Genomic DNA, 21,228 nt, shown 5'->3' on the forward strand with positions numbered 1-21,228 from the left:
TTTTTTTTTTTAACAGTTTATTTTATTTTATTTAACAATCTAGGAAGTTCGCAGCCATCAGCAGTTCCACTGCAATTTTAGGTGCAATTGGGAATTCAGGAATCTCCGTGGAGCTGTTAGTGTAGCGAACCTTGTAGGTAAAATACATGCATACTTTCGATAGCACATGTGAAGGGATCTCTCTAAAAGTGACTTCATTAGTTTCATTCTCAGCAAACTGACCTGGGCCACTCAACATGGCTTTTATTGTTCCTGATGTTAGCGCATGTTCTCTCTTTACAATAAATTCATGGCCATCTGAAGATATCAATTTGACATACATGGCATCAGGGCCCTCACAGCCACCATAGGTTTTCTCTTCTCCATCCATTATGTTCTTATGAAATTCTACTTTGCGTCCACAGGAACTTTAGTAGTTTCTCGTCAGCTCCGCAGCCACCGCACCGGGTCCCCGCGCACCACCACAGACCCTACACCAGGGCCCTGGCTCTGCTTTTTAACAGGCTGTCTAGGTTGGTCATAGCTTTTCTTCCAAGGAGCAAGTGTCTTTTAATTTCATGGCTGCAGTCACCATCTGCAGTGATTTTGGAGCCCCCCAAAATAGAAAGTCTGTCACTGTTTCCATTGTTTCCCCATCTATTTGCCATGAAGTGATGGGACCCGATGCCATGATCTTCGTTTTCTGAATCTTGAGGTTTAAGCCAACTTTTTCACTCTCCTCTTTCACTTTCATCAAGGGGCTCTTTAGTTCTTCGTTTCTGTCATCTGCATGTCTGAGGTTATTGTTATTTCTCTCAGCAATCTTGATTCCAGCTTGTGCTTCATCCAGCTCATCATTTCACATGATGTACTCTGCATATAAGTTAAATAAGCAGGGTGACAATACACAGCCTTGACGTACTCCTTTTCCTATTTGGAACCAGTCTGTTGTTCCATGCATGTCCAGTTCTAACTGTTGCTTCTTGATCTGAATACAGATTTTTCAGGAGGCAGGTAAGGTGGTCTGGGATTCCCATCTCTTGAAGAATTTTCCACAGTTTATTTGTGATCCACACAGTCAAAGGCTTTGGCACAGTCAACAAAGCAGAAGTAGATGTTTTCCTGGAACTCTCTTGCTTTCTCGATGATCGAACAGATGTTGGCAATTTGATCTCTGGTTCCTCTGCCTTTTCTAAATCCAGCTTGAATATCTGGAAGTTCATGGTTCACGTACTGTTGAAGCCTGGCTTGAAGAATTTTGAGCATTACTTTACTAGCGTGTGAGATGAGTGCAATTGTGCAGTAGTTTGAGCATTTTTGGCATTACCTTTCTTTGGGATTGGAATGAAAACTGACCTTTTCCAGTCCTGTGGCCACTGCTGAGTTCTCCAAATTTGCTGGCATGTTGAGTGCAGTACTTTCACAGCATCATCTTTTAGCTCCACTGGAATTCCATCACCTCCACTAGCTTTGTTAGTAGTGTTGCTTCCTAAGGCCCATTTGACTTCACATTCCAGGATGTCTGGTTCTAGGTGAGTGATCACATCATCATGGTTATCTGGGTCATGAAGATCTTTTTTGTATAGTTCTGTGTATCCTTGCCACCTCCTCTTAATATCTTCCGCTTCTGTTAGGTCCATACCATTTTTGTCCTTTATTGTGCCCATCTTTGCATGAAATGTTCCCTTGGCATCTCTAATTTCCTTGAAGAGGTCTCTTGTTTTTCCTATTCTGTTGTTTTCCTCTATTTCTTTGCATTGATTACTGAGGAAGGCTTTCTTATCTCTCCTTGCTATTCTTTGGAACTCTGCATTCAAATGGGTATATCTTTCCTTTTCTCCTTTGCCTTTTGCTTCTCTTCTTTTCTCCATTATTTGTAAGGCCTCCTCAGACAACCATTTTGCCTTTTTGCATTTCTTTTTCTTGGGGATGGTCTTGATCACTGCCTCCTGTACAATGTCACAAACCTCCATCCATAGTTCTTCAGGCACTCTATTAGATCTAATCCATTGAATCTATTTGTCACTTCCACTGTATAATCGTAAGGGATTTGATTTAGGTCATACCTGAATGGTCTAGTGGTTTTCCCTACTTTCTTCAGTTTAAGTCTGAATTTGGCAATAAGGAGTTCGTGATCTGAGTCACAGTCAGCTCCTGGTCTTGTTTGTGCTGACTGTATAGAGCTTCTCTATCTTTGGCTGAAAAGAATATAATCAATCTGATTTTGGTGTTGACCATCTGGTGATGTCCATGGGTAGAGTATTCTCTTGTGCTGTTGGAAGAGGGTGTTTGCTATCACCAGTGCGTTCTCTTGGCAAAGCTCTGTTAGCCTTTGCCCTGCTTCATTCCGTGCTCCAAGGCCAAATTTGCCTGTTACTCCAGGTATCTCTTGACTTCCTACTTTTGCATTCCAGTCCCCTATGATGAAAAGGACATCATTTTTGGGTGTTAGTTCTAGAAGGTCTTGTACGTCTCCATAGAACTGTTCAACTTCAGCTTCTTCAACATTACTGGTTGGGGTATAGAATTGGATTACTGTGATATTGAATGGTTTGCCTTGGAAAGGAACAGAGATCATTCTGTCGTTTTTGAGATTGCACCCAAGTACTGCATTTCAAACTCTTGTGGACTATGAGAGCTACTCTATTTCTTCTAAGGGATTCCTGCCAGCAGTAGTAGATATAATGGTCATCTGAGTTAAATTCACCCATTCCAATGAATGACGTTCAGTTCAGTTCAGTCGCTCAGTCGTGTCCAACTCTTTGTGACCCCATGAACCGCAGCACGCCAGGCCTCCCTGTCCATCACCAACTCCCAGAGTCCACCCAAACCCATGTCCATTGTGTTGGTGATGCCATCCAACCATCTCATCCTCTGTCGTCACCTTCTCTTTCTGCCCTCAATCTTTCCCTGCATCAGGGTCTTTTCAAATGAGTCAGCTCTTTGCATCAGGTGGCCAAAGTATTGGAGTTTCAGCTTCAACATCAGTTCGTCCGATGAACATCCAGGACCGATCTCCTTGCAGTCCAAGGGACTCTCAAGAGATATAATGGTCATCTGAGTTAAATTCACCCATTCCAATGAATGACATTAAAGAATGCTAATTTTAAAATTTAGTCATAACTTGAAAATGCAGATCCTGAATGGTAAGCTTAAAAACTATTTCTGAACTATTATCTTTCCCTTTCAACAAAATTAAATGTCTCATATTATTCTGCATGACCTGCCCCTTCCCAACCTCACCTCATTTTACTTTTTCCTTTTTTGCCTGAGTGACTTACACGACCTTAGTTTCCTCCCCAGGGATCAAACCCACACCTCTGAAGTGGAAATGCAGAGTCTTAACCACTGGATGACTAGGGAACTTCTCTTTTGATGCTTTGAATTTTCTAACCATATAAAACATCAAAGGGATTTATTTAGGTGATAGAATTATGGGTCACTGTAGCTTTCTTTAACTTTTCTGTATTATAAAAGTGACACTTTTTATTTTCTAATGTGACAGTGGTACATTCAATACTACATCAAACCTTCCAGCGTTTACCCTAGATATTTGACAATATGTTCAATTAGGGCACAAAGATGAAGCTAATCCCAAATACAGACAATGTGGAACAAGGAGGAAAATGTGAGAAAGACAGAAATCCACTTCTCCTTCTTGTCCTCATAGGAACCCAGTAACACTTCAATGTGACAGAACCAACCATAATGTATGAAGTTAAGCCCCAACTACAGATAGCACCAAACAACATCCACTTTTCACAATGGTGGCTCTTTCTCAGAACCGTCTGAAAAAGATCTAACTATTCTTAAAATTTGACTTCTGAGAAAAATATGATTTGGAGAAATTAAACAACAGTCTTAGATTTCATCTACTGGAAAATATTTGGAGCTAAGATCTATGTTCATTTTAGAACATAATTTTTAACACAATCTCTCCCCAGTCAACACCCTTATCTGTTAATTTTGAAGTTTTTGTTTGGCTTTGTTTCTAATAGTTGATATCTTTCTTTTTTATATTAAACTTTTATGCCTATTTGGTTTGGCACACTCATAACTTTACAAAAGTCAATGACTACTCAGTAAAAGGAAAAAAGAGAAATTACTCGCTAAGTTTGTTGCCAAGTTCTTGAAGAGCTTGCTCCTGTTTGTGATATATTTTTTTCAACCGCTGATTTGCATCCTGGAGGTTAAGGAACTCCTTCAAAATAATAAAAGACAGAAAATGCAATTTAAAAGAAACAAACTCCACATTGTATACATACCATTAAAGGAGTGTATCCTTCAGCTTTTTATAAAACATAGCTGGTCTATTTATTATCAACTATTTTCTATTCATTTAATCCCCTTAGTAATATTTTTAAAGAAGACCAGTATACTTTGTTTCCTCCGCATACATGTAAATTATGACTTGATTGTCTTTTCAAGTAACTTTCATCACAATAGGATTTTTAAAGTTTACCACCATTACTTACTTTTTTAAGAGTAATGATCTGTTGGGTCTCATTTTTGAGATGAGATACGGTGTCTTTCTCCTTTTGAAGATCTTCCTGCAAAGTCTGTCTCCATTCCTTCTCAATCTTCAGATCGGTTTCCAGTTGCACCCTTGAATGTCAACAAATAATACAGACAGCTCAGTGCTTTCTCACATGACAGCTGTATGTATTCTTTTTAAGAGTATCTCATTGGTTGATTACTTTCACCTTTGTAATTAAAGTCTTCAGATTTTCTTTCACAAATACCTTTTAGAAAACAAGTTCAGTAGCACAAGGTTTTCAGACCTCGAATCTCAGTTAATTTGTTAATCACAAAAACCACTTGTGATCTGTCATTTACTAATTCTACGTACATAAATACTGGACAAGCATGAAAAATGCCTGGAAAGGCACACCATACTATTAAGGCTTGGTTCTGTCTTAGAAATGGAACCATGTTCTGTGCCAAGAGAAAATTTTTACAACAAACTAATGAAAAGTATTGCTCTGATTTAAGAATTACAGCAACCACTAAGTCAATTTAACATCAGTAACAGAGAAATCAATCCTAGAAGCTGACCCATTACAGAACAGATCTAAGACCAAGGAGACACTGGAGGAAAATCCACACTGTCTGAAACATGCCAGTTCACATCTGAAAGCACTATTTCACCAGTCAAACAACAGGTGCTAGCTGGAAAAACAAAAGTAGTCAAATTCTTACATTTTAGGAAAGCCTCCCAAAATATTTCAATAATTATTTCTCCTAAGCAGTTGTTATCAGGTAAGGTATACATTAATAATGCTATAGCTCCTAGTGCTTTACATTTTAACTATAATGTTATATCATAATATTGAGAATATCACAGGCTTTCCTGGTGGCTCAGAGGTTAAAGCATCTGCCTCCAATGTGGGAGACCCGGGTTCGATCCCTGGGTCGGGAAGATCCCCTGGAGAAGGAAACGGTAACCCACTCCAGTATTCTTGCCTGGAGAATCCCATGGATGGAGAAGCCTGGTAGGCTACAGTCCACGGGGTGGAAAAGAGTCGGACACGACTGAGCGACGGAATGGAACATTATTTTAATTTTTTGTGTTAAAATTACTTTTGTTTCCTCATATGGTTAGCGTTTCCATCTATAGCCAAATTATTTTCAGGGAAGCAAATTTGAGATTTTATAATTCAAGTTGAAGAGACAAGATACTTCAAAATGGAATTTACAAATTGTTGATACAATACTATTTCACCATAGATTTAAAAAGAATATGGAGGGACAGGTACATATTGCTAACACTGAGTAAGCAAAGTACAGTGCACTGAGTGGCCTCATCATCCATAATCAGAAAAAACTGATTGAGAAAGCAAAAGAAAAATTTTGATTTTAAGTTATTTAACATATATTGTCAAAACACATGTTGATCACCAAAGGCAGAAACCATAAAGGAAAAAAAGGGAAAATATAATGATATAAAAAATACACAATGTCTGAAAAATAAATAAAAAATCTACTGTAAAATGCCTAAATGAATAAAAAACACTATGAACAAAGTTTAAAAATAAACTATAACTTAGAAAACATTTTCACTGTATGTGAAAGACCCAGAATAAATACATAAAGAGTTCTTACAAATAAATATTAAAAAACTGAACACCACAGAGGAAAATGAGGATACGAACTGACAATTCACAACAGAAATACAAAAGGCTATCACTAGTAATCAAAGATATGCAAATTTAAACAATAAAGCATATTTTTTTCAGGCTAAATGATTCCTTGAGGTTAACTGAGATACGATGTTATAGACCTACAGTAAATGATATGATAAAATGTCCATGATGTATCAATAATAGATATAATAAGCAAGATACCAGAGAGTATATAGCATGTTTCCTCTTTCTAAAAAGCAAAAATATCTATGCATACCAAAAAATTATGTTCATCAAAATGTTATAAAGAAGAAATGTATGTCCAGGGAATTCCCTGGAGGGCAAGTGGTTAACACTCCACTGCATGGGGTGTAGTGAGTTCAATTCCTGGTTGGGGAGTTAAGAAACCAAAAGATTTTTCCATTTTAGGTGAAAAAAGGGAATGTGTTTAAAAAACAAAAAAAGGAATTTGTTTTTCTTGGACAAAGTCGCAATTGCCTATTTCTATAGAAACAGTTCCAATTTTTCTCAGCCATCAGGGATTCCTACAATCTCTAAATTGTTAACATGTTTATCCTCTACCAAAATGGCACCAAATGAGAAACAAAATTACTTTCACGATTTCAGCAGGGACAAATATCTCTCCCCAGCTCTATCAGCTTCCTATTGTGTAGGTCAGTCCTATTGGGAAGGGTCAGGTCCCTGGAGCATTATTTGGGTCGTCCTCTGGACCTGCCTCTTGAGAAACCTGTATGCAGGTCAGGAAGCAACAGTCAGAACTGTACATGGAACAACAGACTGGTTCCAAATAGGAAAAGGAGTACATCAAGGCTGTATATTGTTACCTTGCTTATTTAACTTATATGCAGAGTACATCATGAGGAATGCTGGGCTGGAAGAAGCACAAGCTGGAATCAAGGGGGCTGGGAGAAATATCAATAACCTCAGATATGCAGATGAGTGAAGAGGAACTCAAAAGCCTCTTGATGAAAGTGAAAGAGGAGAGTGAAAAGGTTGGCTTGAAGCTCAACATTCAGAAAACAAAGATCATGGGCATCTGGTCCCATCACTTCATGGGAAAGAGATGGAAAAACAGTGGAAACAATGTCAGACTTTATTTTTTTGGGCTCCAAAATCACTAAGGATGCTGATTGCAGCCATGAAATTAAAAGACGCTTACTCCTTGGAAGGAAAGTTATGACCAACCTTGATAGTATATTAAAAAGCAGAGACATTACTTTGCCAACAAAGGTCCGTCTAGTCAAGGCTATGGTTTTTCCCGTGGTCATGTATGGATGTGAGAGTTGGGCTGTGAAGAAAGCTGATCGCTGAAGAATTGATGCTTTTGAACTGTGGTGTTGGAGAAGACTCTTGAGAGTCCCTTATACTGCAAGGAGATCTAACCAGTCCATTCTAAAGGAGATCAATCCTGGGTGTTCATTGGAAGGACTGATGCTAAAGCTGAAACTGCAATACTTTGGCCACCTCATGCGACGAGTTGACTCACTGGAAAAGACTCTGATGCTGGGAAAGGTTGGGGGCGGGAGGAGAAGGGGACGACAGAGAATGAGATGGCTGGATGGCATCACCGACTCTGTGGACATGAGTTTGAGTGAACTCCGGGAGTTGGTGATGGACAGGGAGGCCTGGCGTGCTGATTCATGGGGTCGTGGAGAGTCGGACACGACTGAGTGACTGAACTGAACTGGGCAGTGATCAAAGAGAGGCAGCACTGAAGAATAAATATCAGACTTGTCTTACCTATACTTCTGTCAAACTCTAGAAAAGCAATTCAGTAACACAGATTACTGAAGTTTCAAGATTGTCTTTTATTGACTGGCAGTGTCCCAGTCTTGATTTTCACATTTTTCCATTTTGGCAGAGCACAAGGAATTAAACAAGAAAACCCTTGGCACCATTAATAAACTTGACGACTTAAATGTTCCTTTTGATTTCTGTGGCCAAGAAAGTCCTGAAAGTGCTTCTATGAAACTTTAAGAGAAAATGTTTGTTTGCTAAGTGGTTTCTTTTTTTGTGTGGGGGGGGGCAGGTAGAAAAACAGGTGGGTTTTAGTTTCACAATGTACAAATGATGCAAGTTTCCAACCAAGGTAATATTTATTCCCTCTCCTAAAGCCTTATTCTATATACCAGCTTCTCAAAATGTTATTTTTAAGGTAGATTTAAAGAAACTTGTTTCTGGACAAGGTGGAGTAAACACATTTCTACCTATCTGTCCAACTAAGTACAATTAAAAACCCCAGACATTATATATAAACAAATATAAGAATATTCTGAAAGGGGGAAGAGAAGAAAGTAGACCATCTAGGAACCCCAGGATTCAAGTAATAACACTGGTGATGAGTGCCCTGAGGCTTCTGTTTGCTTCCTCAAAAGCTCAGACTGGGTGCTGAAAAATCCCACACGCACAAACAGCAATGGGCACAGATGAAAAAAGTCCCAAGGAAAGCCTATTCTCTCTTGCCAAAGAGCCAGGAATAAGCAGCCTAGCATGATAGAAACTTTAACAATAAACACCCTATTCCAAAGAAATTTTATTTCAAAAATAAATGCCCTAGTCCAAAAAACACCAGAGGAAGAAACCTCCAGGACGGTGTCAACAGAGACCAAAAGGGCAGCCTGGATTTCCATTCCCACTTCATGGTAACAAGGTACCACTTTCTCGCTCCACAGTGTCAATGAGTGGAAAGCAGAGATTTCAGTTCCTGCCCACTAGTTAGGCACCCTTCTCCATTCCATTCAGGAACAGTCCTGGGCTTCTACCCCAACTTGGTATGAAGGGTCAGTGGTCAGTGTCTACATTCCCCTGCTGGTGTGGTTTCACTGAAGGACGCTAAAACATAAAATTTAAGGAAGATGCAGTCTCATAACATAGTTCCCAAAATGTGCAGAATGCAACTGAAACACACTTGTTAGACCAAGACCCAGGAAAAATCTCAATTGGATAAGAAAAAACAATCAACAGATGACAACGTGTCAGGTAATTCCAGATGTTGGAATTAACTGACAAGAATTTTAAAGCAACCATAATAAAAATGTTCCCATAACCAATTAAAAGTATGCTTAAGGAATCCTCCTACCCTGTTGGAAGAAATCTAAATTGGTGATGCCAATATGGAGAGCAGTATGGAGATTCCTTAAAAAAAAATAAAAACAGGGTTAGAAAAAACCCCACCTGATCCTGCAATTCCACTCATATGCATATATCTGGAGAAAATCATAATTCAAAAAGATACATGCACCCCAATGTTCACTGCAGCATTATTTACAATAGCCAAGACATGAAAGAAACCTAAATGTCCATCAACAGATAAATGAATAAAGAAAATGTAGTATATTTATATGATGGAATATTACTCAGCCATAAAAAAGAACGAAATAATGCCATTTGCAGCAATATGAATGGACCTAGAGATTATCATACTAAGTGAGGTAAGCCAAAAACAAAATATCATATAAGTTACATGTGGAATCTTGGGGAAAAAAAAAAACAACAACTCACATACAAAACAGAAACAGACCCACAGACACAGAGAACAAGCTTATGATTACCAAAGGGGAAAGGTGGGAAGGGGGTGGTAAATTAAAATTTGGGGATTAACATACACACTACTATATATAAAACAGATAACCGACAAGGTCTCACTGTATAGCACAGGGAACTATACTCAGTATTTTGTAATAACCTGTAAAGGAAAATAATCCAAAAAATATATATATATATACATGAATAACGGAATCATTTTGCTCTACGCATAAAACACAACATTTTAAATCAACTGTAGTTTGATAAAATGCAAAACAAAAAATTCCCAAAATGTAATTTCCTCCACTTGAAAATTCCCTCTCCTGCCCAGATTGTAACCTAGATTTCTGACTATCATTTAAAATAAAGTTCATATTTTACCTCCTCTGGAAAAAAAGAATATGCTTGAAACAAATTAATGAATAAGAAGTTTTGAAGGAAAGAAGGAAATTTTGGAAGAAAGAATCAAATGGAAATCTTAGAACTGAAAAATACAATAATCTCAATGAATGGGATTCATTCATACATACATACATGCAATGAATCTCAGTGAATGACAGGAAAAGAAGATGAGGAAAGAACGGATTTCCAAACAGAACAACAGGGGCTTCCCTGGTAGCTCAGTGGTAAAGAATTTGCCTGCCAATGCAGGAGACAGGGGTTTGATCCCTGATCTGGGGAGATCCCACAAGTAACTAAGTCTTGTGCGCCACCAACTGCTGAGCCTGTGCTCCAGAACCTGGGAGCTGCAACTATGGAGACCATATGCCACAACTCCTGAAGCCTGCACACCCTAGAGCCTGTGCTCTGCAACAAGGGAAGCCATGGCAATGAGAAGCCCAAGCATGGCAACTAGAGAAAAGCTTCCACAGCAACGAAGACCCAGCAGAGCCAAAAATAAATAAATAAATAAAATTAAAAAAAAAAAAAAGAAGCAGAACAGCAGAGACTACCCAATCTGAACAACAGAAAGAAAACAGACTTAAAAGAATAGTGTCAGGGTCCTATAGGACCATTAACAAAAAATCTAACATTTACGATATCAGAGTCTCAGAAAGGAGAGGATAAAGCATATGAAACTGAAAAAACAATCTGAAAAAATAATGGCTGAAGTTTTTCCAAATCTGACAAACATAAGCCTAATAATCGAAGAAGCTGACCAAAACTGAAATAGCATAAAACCAAAGAAAGAATCTTCAGAGTAATTAGAAGAACAATGATTCAGTCTACTTTTCATTCAGAAATTATGAAGACCAAAAGAAAGCGGTACAACGCTTTCAGTTCCTGAAAGAAAATAAGTGTCAACTCAGAATTCTAAAGATATTCTGAAACTACCCTTCAGAAATAAAGTTGAAATCAAGACCTCAGATGAAAGAAAACTAAGGAAGTTTGCTGCCAACAGACCTACCCTAGAAGAATGGCTAAATGAACTTCTTCAGATACAAAGAAGGAAAACTTGAAGCATCATGAAGAAAGAAAGAACAATAGAAAGTTTTCTAAATTATGTTTAATGGTTGAAGCACAAATTATATCACTGTCTGATATGGTTCTCAATATTATATAGGGGAAATATTTAAGCAAATTATATTGTAAAAAGGAGTGTGTAAAAAGGTCTAAGTGGAAGTAAGGCTTCCACATTTCCCTCAAAGTAGTGAAATGTTGATATCAGTAGTGAAGAGTTGCTAATATATAATACAATGTCCAGAGTAACCACTTTTAAAAATCTATACAAAGAGATACAATTAAAAATACTATAGATAAATCAAAAAGGAATTCTAAATAATGTTCAAGTAACCCATGAGAAGGCATAAAAAATTGAATACAGGAATGAAAACAGAAAAAATAAAACAGATTTAAGCTCTAATATATCAACAATTACACTAAATGCAAATGGGCTAAATATATCATTAAGAGAGAGATTGGCAGAATGGACAAAAAACATGCACTATAGGAAACTTACTTCAAATATAATGAAACAGATTAGGCTGAAAGTAAAAAGATAGAAGATGTACATAACATTATCTTTTGTTTACTACATGAAAACATTAATCAGAAGAAAGCAAGAGTGGCTATGTTAATATGAGATACAGTAGATTTCAGAGCAAATAAAATTACCAGAGACAAAAAAGGAACATTATAAAATGATAAAAGGTCAATTCACCAAGAAGACAAAGAAATGCTAAATGTGTTGGCACCAAACAGATTTCCAGAATACAAGAGGCTGAAATTGACAGAACTGAAAGTAGAAATACACAAATCCACAATTATAGTTAGGATATTTCAACAAATCCCTTCTTGATAATTGACAGAACCACTAGACAGAAAATCATCAAGAATAGAAAAGAACAACACCTCAACCAATGGATTTTTAAAATTAATTTTTATTGGAGTATAGTTGCTTTTTAAGCAATGGATTTAAAGGTAGCTTAGCAAGTAACACATCATACCTGGTAAGTGACATTGCTTAATGGTGTTATACATGGACTGCATAGTCCATGGGGTCACAAAGAGTTGGACACGACTGAGTGACCTTCACTTTTTTCAAACATAATGTATAACAATTTTCTATTGCTGTTTTGCTGTTTTCTTTAATAACAAAAGTGATATATATTTCTTGGGGTAAAAAACACTAATCTAAAAAAGTAAAAAGTAATTTTACTTTTACTATCAATTTGCCATTACTCCCTTGAGATAATCATTTTCCAGAATTTGTATTCTTTTTTTTTTTTTTTTTTTGCTGTGTGGCATGTGGGACTTTAGTCCCCCGAATGGGATAAAATCCAAGCTCACTGCAGTGGAAGCATGGAGTCTTAATCACTGGACCGCCAGGAAGTCCCCAGAACATATATTCTTAAAACTTTTCTTCATGTAAATACACACCTATGGAGTTTTAATTTTATAAAAAAATGGGATAAAACTTCGCCTACAGCTTGTTTTTTGGGCCTCTTTCCTAGCTGGTAATATGTAGATCTATCATATGAAGTACTAATAAAAATATTCTCAGAAAACATCATGTTCTTTGATAATATAAACTTCATGGAGTTACAAAGGTCTATTATACTCAGTATTTAGAAACATAATGGCCATCAAATTAATGCTGAACAACCATAAAGAATAAAACTCTCCATGAGCAAGAAGATAGCAAGACGGTTGAAAGTAACTCTATAAACAATAAAGGGAGCAAAAACATAAGTCTTATCACAACTGTGCTTTCTAGTTTAGTTTTTTTTTGAAGGAAAACTCTACAATCTAGCCAGCATCGTTAAATAAATGAAAATACAGGTTTTCTTCCATTGCGTGCAAAAAAAGGTGGAGGAAAAGAGGGGGAAATTAACACGAGTATTTATTTCCAAGTAAAATACTCACAGCTGCTTCTCCTTTTGGGAGATTTGTTTCTGCAGACTGTCAAATTTACTCTGATACTCTTGTAGGTATTTCTTGTCCTCATCTTCGATTTCCATTTGCGCCTTCTCTGCTTGCTGCAATCTGGTGTAATTCAAATCAATTTTGGGTAAAACTGAGGCTAGAACTAGGGTGTAAAAGGGTGAAGAAGACAAATAAAAGAAAAATGGGGAAATAGAAACATTTCTAAATGAAAACAAAGTTTGGGGAAAAACTCACAAACTCAAACATGAAAGAGCCACACAATGTCTAAAAATTGTTTTGTGATTTTTTTTCAATATAATACATAATATGCCCAGAATACTATCTTCAAATTTGCTTTATTTCTTGTTCGTAATTAACAATGCAAAGCAATATAGCCTTTACCACTTATGTAAAGCATAAGGAGTTAATTTTCAAAGTATAATACGTGCATTACTGCCTTTTTACAAAACCATGAAAAGTACAGTACTTATGTCTACACTAGGTGAAGAAGCCACATTGTTATATATTATGCTAGGATGTGTATGCCAGGAATCAAGTGTGCTACAAGGCCAAGAGCAAAGACCTGCAATTGCTTCAAATTACAGCCAAGTCCTCCCTATAGAATCTTTATGCACTTACTAAAGTACGCCAATGCTGTGTGTGTGTATATGTATGTGTTTTAGGATTGAAAAGAATTTAGTACTAGTTGGCAACATTTGCTAGAGATGATTTTTGCTCCTCATCACTGAATTTTTAAAATTAGCTTAAAATGTGGACTTTTTTTTTCTCCTTTTATTTGTCATTGCTTCTCCTTGTGCTCAGCTCCACTCCCTGAATCCTACGGCCATCTAGGATTTCTTAGATTTAACGTCACTACATGTATAAGAAAACATCTCCCAAGAATTCAAGCGACATTAAGTCCTTGAAGGGAATCATAAGAGAAATTTCTCTTCAACTAGCCAAAAAAGTTACCTCTTTTCTTCTTTAAAATCCATGCCCATGGGGCAACCCTCACACAATCCAGAAGTATAAAGGCCACTTTCAAAGAAAAGAGAGTAACATTCAAGTTATCTCTAAATCTAAATTTAAAATATTAAGATGGGGAGACGGGATACCCAAGCTTTTCTCAAAGGGTACAGAAATGGAAAAAAAAAGTCAGAGTGAGGTAGGCCGTGAAGTTGTGCTATTATAGAAGAGGGCTAAGAGGAACTGGAAAGTCAAGGAGCTAAAGCGTAAGATGATGGCCAATCTGAGTTATAAACTATTTTAAAACGTACTCAAAAGTCAGTAAAGGAGCTAGTAAATAAAGAGTGGGCCAATGGGGAAAAAAAAACTGTGCCAACACATTGTGAAACCAAAGGATAACTTATTATTAAACAATTTTTATATTTTCCATCAAAAAGTAGCTAAAAAGATAAAACTGCATTTGAAAACTCTGACCTCCAAAGGGTCAATACTCAAATATGCCCTCGTGCACAAGGTTTGAGGAATGTGTTTTTGGAAATCCAAGTGCACCCACTCTGCTTTATGGCAATGTACTACCACAGCAGCTGATCAAGAAGTGTACAGGGTTCCTTTCAGAATACATAATAGAGTAAATTATTTTTCAATTTAATATATTATAAAAATGTTGATTCTCTTTCAGTCTATTTAAATACAAGTAGTTTTCAGAAAGATATATCTTTGACCAGCTTATACTGGTCTTGAGTGTCACTGCTGGCACATTTCACCAATGACATTGCAATTGTTCTAGTTTGAGTTAACAAATCATTGTCACTTCATAATGGAATGGACAGAAATCAAAGACAGAAAAAGGTAATAAAGATGTCCAAAATGTAAAAATGGGGATAAAGAAAACAAAAAAGAAAAAAGAAGAAAGAGGATGTCAATAAAAGAATATTCATGTCAATAAAGCATTAATAGTTATGTTTTTCATAAGTAGATTTAAAGAAAGCAATGATAAGACATATGTTGACACCAACATGACAGGTCAATGGAAATACATTACATTTTCCAACAATAAAAGTGAAAAATGCCAATATAAAACAATTCAATTTAAACAAAATTATTTCTTGGGTGGGGTTGAGGGTCCGAGCTCAAAGAAACACAACTAAACTGCCAACTCAGAAAACTTGATTTCAGATAGAGATGGTGAATGACAAGGGATATGACAATCTATATGCATGGAAATCAATCAGGGATAATTCAATCATGGATTTTGTTCGTTTTTCACTTTTTTGAGGTTTTGTTTGTGTATTTGTCTTATGTAATACATTAAACCATATAAGATTGCCAATATTAGGCTTTTCTAAAAAATCTACAAAATGGCAAAGACAAATGAATCAGGCTAATATAAAGCAACTTGATTCCATGCAACAACCAAAACAAAAAAGGCAAAATTCTGCTGGGCTTTAAAAAAAATAAAAGTCCTAATTTAAATTTTCCTAATGGTCTTTGTGGCAGGTGTCAGAGTTGAATAAAGAAAAGGGGGGACAGAGAAAGTAAAAAAAAAAACCAAGGTTGGAAATGCTGTACCTTTGTTCCAGCTGCTTCATGGCTGCAGTAATTTTACTGGTTTTTTCTTCTAGTCGGGCTATTATTTCATTTTTTTCTTTCAAACCATCTTCAGAACCCTATTTAGAAAAAACATAAAAGCTACAGTGGCTTTGAATTTTTTAAACCCAAATATGTATAAGCTTTCTATACCATTTTGCTATGGGATTGTTATTTTGAAATGACCAGCCTTTATTTACAGATTAAAATATTCCTAGATGCACCCCTATGTTCACAGTAGCACTATTCACAATAGCCAAAACATAGAAATAACCTAAATGTCCATCGAAAGATGAATGGATAAAGATGTGGTATATTTACACAGTGGAATATGACTCAGCCATCAAAAAAAGAATGAAATAATGCCATTTGCAACAACGTGGATGCAACTAGAGACTATCATACTAAGTGAAGTAAGTCAGAAAGACAAATACCATGTTATCTCATATGTAGAATATAAAATATGGCACAAATGAACATATCTATGAAACAGACTCACAGACGTAGAGAACTTATTTTTCACTGCCAAGTGTGTGGGTGGAGGAGATGGACTGGGTGTCTGGGGTTAGTAAATGCAAACTATTACACATAGAATGGATAAACAACAAAGTCCTCAGTATAGCACAGGGAACTATGTTCAATATCCTGGGATAAATTATAATGGAAAAGAATATAAAAAAGAATGTATATATGTGTGTAAATGAGTCATTTTGCTATACAGCAGAAATTAACACAACATAGTAAATCAACTATACTTCAGTTAAAAAACATAAAATACTCCTAGATCTAAAGCAGTACTATTAATCTTCATTTAAAATGTAATAAAGGGGGAATTTCCTGGCAGTCCAGTGGTTAAGACTCCGAGCTTTCACTGCTGAGAACATGTGTTCAGTCCCTGGTTGGGGAACTAAGATACCATAAATCATGCAGTGCAGTCAAGAAAAAAATACACTAAAGGGGAAAAAAACCTCACCCTTCAATGTTTTCAGAAGATGGCAGAATAAACTCTTGGAAAATACACTAATTTTTTCAAATTAAATTGTAAAAGACTTTTGGCAACATGTCTACTTAACAGCAACATCACTTTATCAGAAAACTCCTAACAATCACAGTAAAGCATTTCAATCAAAATTAAATCTCTCTCAGGACTATACTGTGCAAAGAAATTTACAAAAATGTCTTCATATTTTGATTATATTTTCCCAAAAGATTTAATCTTCATCTGTTAACCTGCCACCATCAAGAAACAAATTCAGGTGATTTTTGTCTGTTCTCTGACATTATTACATTTCTTCAGCTTCCATTTAGGATGAAAGCCACTGCTTTTTACTAATAAAATGGCACGATTATAATCAATTCATCTCTTCAAAACCAAACCCTTCATACAAATATTTGTTCTTAATTCATATAATAAGAAATTTCAAGATTTTAAGAATATTTCTTACCTGCAACTTTTGATACATTTCTATGTTAATTGCTTTAACTTCCTCCAGTTGTTGTCGAAGGCCTATCAGAGTATCTTGTTTCTCATGGATATCTTTCTCCAACAACTTCATGGCAAGTTCAATCTCATGTTTCATACTAACTTGTACTGCCAGCTCATTCTCCACATCCTGCAATTCAACACAGACTCAACTCACACACTATTTCAGGATGTCAAAGTCAGATACACAACAGTTAATTAGACCAAGAGATTCACCATGCAGACTACTGCTTTTGAGTTATAAGCCCCATTAAACGGAATCAGCTAGGCCCTATAACAACGTTCTATATTTACAAAGGCACATTTTGTTAAATGAAAGCATTTTACAAATTCTTTTAATTATCACTATTCTACTGGCTCGAGAATTATGGACTTTTAAGCCTCATAAACTCAGTATTAATTTTCCTGAAAGAAACGACGTAGTCCACATAAGGCCAGAGACAAATCAAAAACACCATTTCACAAAGTTTTATTTCTTTTCTTAAAGAATTTTATATCAGAGGATCTTAAGACAAATGTCTCTTGACTTTCTTTTTGACTTGGGTTGGTTACACAGGTATTTGTATTATAATCCATCAAGCCACATACTTGTATTTTTTTGCTGATATTTCATAACTTAAAAGGCTAAAAAAATAAGTTAACTTTAAATAAGACTTTACTGTTTGGATATTGATATCTGAATACATCACTCTATTCTATTTTCTGTAATGCTGGTCACAATGCACTATTTCACAGACTATAACACTGTTTAAAAACACTGCTTATAAAACAGACACAGTGGGAGTTTAAAAAGTTAGAAGGAATTAAGGGAATGAGATTGCTATCTCACACCAAGGAAGGTAAGTCTGATAGAGATTTTAACCAGAGCTTACGGGTAAATTATTATCATTTTTGCTAATGTAACTGTAAAGCAACCTACTTGTCTTAACTGAGATTCATCTCGAAGCTGCCTTCTGGCTTCATTATACATTTCATCTAGCCCTTGCCTGGAATGCTTATATGTTTGAAGCTCAGTTTCCACATCTACTTTGGTAACCTAGGACAAAAACATAAAATGTTTTACTGTATATGGAGTGTGTTGCCATGCCTTCCCCAGGGGATATTCCCAACCCAGGGATCAAACCCAAGTTTCTTATGTCTCCTTCACTGGCAGGCGGGTTCTTTACCACTAGTGCCACCTGATAAATCCATTCTATAATCACTTCTATTAGTTAATACAGCACAGAAATATCCAGTCTATGCAAAAGCCCCCAAAGTGGTTATTTCTGATGCAAGTCAGTCTGTTTGTAATCAGTCTATACTTACCTCTAGGTGCTGCTGTGTCTTCATTAAAATCAATTTATTTTCACTTCGTAATTGATGATTTTCTTCTTGGAGTTTAATGATATTATTCTTTGCTATTGCTAACTAAAAATAAAATGAGGAATAAAAAAAGATTTTAAACATCTTCATGTATACTTGCTTTACAGGTTATGTTCATGGCTATTCACAACAGAAGATAAAATTCTAAAACATGTAAAATGTCTCTCACATCTACAGAAATTTTTGTAAGAAAAATGCTATTATCCCAAGATACCAACTAAAGAAATTGTATTTCTATTTCCTTTTGTTAGTCAAATCGTATGTCAGCTGAAACACATTGTTTATATGACTTACAATGTGTCCTGAATACAAAGCACATGAGTAAGCATATGAAGAATTATATGCTAAACAATAAGACAACTATTTATATGTTAAACAATAAAACTGTAAAGACTTGTGCAAAGACAACATCATCTATAAGGAAAGTTGTGCTATAATTGAAAATGTAATACAGACATTCATGATAACCAAACAGGGCACCCTTGTGAAATCTGGGTACACTGAGTGACCATCACAAATGTAAGACAGTTCTCACCACCAGAGTAAAATAAGAATGAAATTAAATATGAATGACTAAGTGACTTGGCTCTGAAGCCTAAAAGAAAAAAAAAGGGATTCTAGGAGAGGAAAGCAGAAACCAATCCCCAATGTTGGCTTGCAAATACATTTCTAAACACTTTGTCAGAAATGCAACTTGAACTTCACAGTGCCCCTATGGTCAAGAAGAGGCACAAACTAGTGAGCAGCTCTCTCCAATGGTCCCAATCTATCACACTATCAAATGGTCCTAAACTATCAAAATGAAAACTCATACAAACAATCAAAAAAAAGAAAACTCATACAAACAATCATGTGCTTCCTGGTTTGGGATAACTGGGTCAGTTTTAAAAAAATGTGGATTCTAATTAACATGGAAAACAGAATTCATAGTACTAATAACATATTTCTTCCTGGAGTCTAAGTAATTCTGAATCTGGAAAGTAATCCTATGGTTAAGTGAAAGTCACTCAATCATGTCCGACTCTTTGTGACCCCATGGACATAGACCACCAGGCTCCTCTGTCTGTGAAACTTTCCAGGCAAGAGTAGGTAGCCAGTTCCTTCTCCAGGGTAATCCCAACCAAGGGATCAAACCTGTGTCTCCCATATTGCAGGCAGATTCTCTACTGTCTGAACTACTAGGGAAGCCCCTGTGGTAATTCTGTGGCTAGGCTGTTTTTTTTTTTTTTAAATCTCAAAAGCAACGTGGCATGTGTGTGTGCTCAGCTGTATCCAACTTTTTGCGACCCCATGGACTTCAGCCCGCCAAGCTCCTCTGTCCAAGGGATTTCCCAGGTAAGAATACTGGACTGGGTTGCTATTTCCTTCTTCAAGGGATCCTCCTGACCCAGGGATCAAACCCTGTCTTGCATCTCCTGCATTGGCAGGCAGATTCTTTACCACTGAGCTACTTGGGAAGCCCCAAAGCATTACCATATGTAAAATAGATAGCCAATGGGAATTTGCTCTATGGCTCAGGAAACTCAAACAGGGACTCTGTATTAACCTAGAGGGGTGGGATGAGGAGGAAGATGGGAGGGAGGTTCAAAAGGGAGGGGATATATGCATACCAATGGCTGATTCATGTTGAGGTTTGACAGAAAACAACAAAATTCTGTAAAGCAAATATCCTTCAATTAAAAAATAAATTAAAAAAAAAAAAGGAAGATATGAGGGAGTTCCTTGGTGGCCTAATGGTTAGGACTCAGCACTGTCACTGCCATGGCACTGGCTCGAACCCTGATCAGGGAACTGAGATCCTGCAAGATGTATGGCATAGTCAAAACATTTTTTTTAAAGTTAAAACAAAAAAGAGCTGAGATAAATTTCTGATTTGTGACCACTAAATAGCTACTTTGACAATGCAGAAACCAGAGTACATCAGATGAGTTTCACACATGGGAGGCTAGAGAAATGGTGGACATGATCATGGAGTGATGCTTGTAAGGAAAAGTAATCTGAATATGGGAACAAGGAGGACAGGATCATTTTAATGGGAATTTCTAACTATAGATAATTCCACTATTTAAATATAGGTCATCCAAGTAAAGAAATGAGATTCACAGTTTATTTATAGATGAGTTCGTATGCATTGCATTTGGGGGCTCATTTCTAGAAGTTGGGTATCTCAAATAATTCACAGATTCACCTGAGGACTTGCCCGAGAATAATATGTGGTTTCTCTAGAACTTATGAAGATCAATTACAACTACAAGTATTTCATCATAATGATGAAAATGTGTTTGTGTGTGTGCTCACATGTGTGCACATGCTTAGTGCAGTCACACTTAAAATGGAAAAGGATCGCCAACACTAGGTCCTTGAAAGACAATTATCCATGGCTGGGTTACAATACCTCTTCAATCAGCTTAGTATTTGACTTTTCTAATGAGTCCACTCTTGAATGGAGACTGCTGACTGTGCTGCTGAAATTGATAAAGAAAAAACTCATTCAGAATCACACAAATTCACAAAGGCAAGAAAAAATTTGTTATCCTGGACTCATCATGTTGACTGACATGCACCAACTGCCTTGTCTGAATTTTTTATTGCCACACTTACACATGAAGTCCTCTAAAGTAGGAAAAATAAATTTTGAACCACCAAAATGATGTAAACTTTCACCCTACCTAGGCTTTTTGCTCAAGGGTAGAGTGATAAGTCTGAAATTCTATTTTCAAATGTCTCTGAAGATTCTATTTAAAAATATAACTCTCATTTTCTGCTGAAAATCAATTATCTTCAATAATTTTCTGTATTCTTAATTTCCATTCACTC

At 36.4% G+C, this 21,228-nt stretch overlaps 1 protein-coding gene and 1 pseudogene across 4 annotated transcripts in view; both read right to left on the reverse strand.

Annotated features, from left to right (window-relative positions):
• RUFY2 (RUN and FYVE domain containing 2) overlaps positions 1 to 21,228 on the reverse strand; it is a 44,725-nt gene that overhangs the window by 10,000 nt on the left and 13,497 nt on the right. For 3 of the 4 annotated variants that reach the window (XM_055425605.2, XM_055425606.2, XM_055425603.2), the window contains exons 8-15: positions 20,807 to 20,876; positions 18,355 to 18,456; positions 17,969 to 18,085; positions 17,012 to 17,179; positions 15,549 to 15,646; positions 13,014 to 13,133; positions 4,455 to 4,584; positions 4,086 to 4,180 (exon numbers count right to left, since the gene is read on the reverse strand). In XM_055425605.2, the coding sequence (XP_055281580.1) occupies positions 4,086 to 4,180; positions 4,455 to 4,584; positions 13,014 to 13,133; positions 15,549 to 15,646; positions 17,012 to 17,179; positions 17,969 to 18,085; positions 18,355 to 18,456; positions 20,807 to 20,876 (900 nt within the window). The remainder of the gene's footprint in view (positions 1 to 4,085; positions 4,181 to 4,454; positions 4,585 to 13,013; positions 13,134 to 15,548; positions 15,647 to 17,011; positions 17,180 to 17,968; positions 18,086 to 18,354; positions 18,457 to 20,806; positions 20,877 to 21,228) is intronic. The other variant, XM_055425604.2, reaches the window with a different exon arrangement.
• LOC148775946 (elongin-C pseudogene) lies at positions 13 to 406 on the reverse strand (annotated as a pseudogene).

Source organism: Moschus berezovskii, chromosome 12 (genome assembly GCF_049115385.1).
Source record: "Moschus berezovskii isolate FMDL1 chromosome 12, NW_MosBer_1.0, whole genome shotgun sequence".
Classification (NCBI taxonomy): domain Eukaryota; kingdom Metazoa; phylum Chordata; class Mammalia; order Artiodactyla; family Moschidae; genus Moschus; species Moschus berezovskii.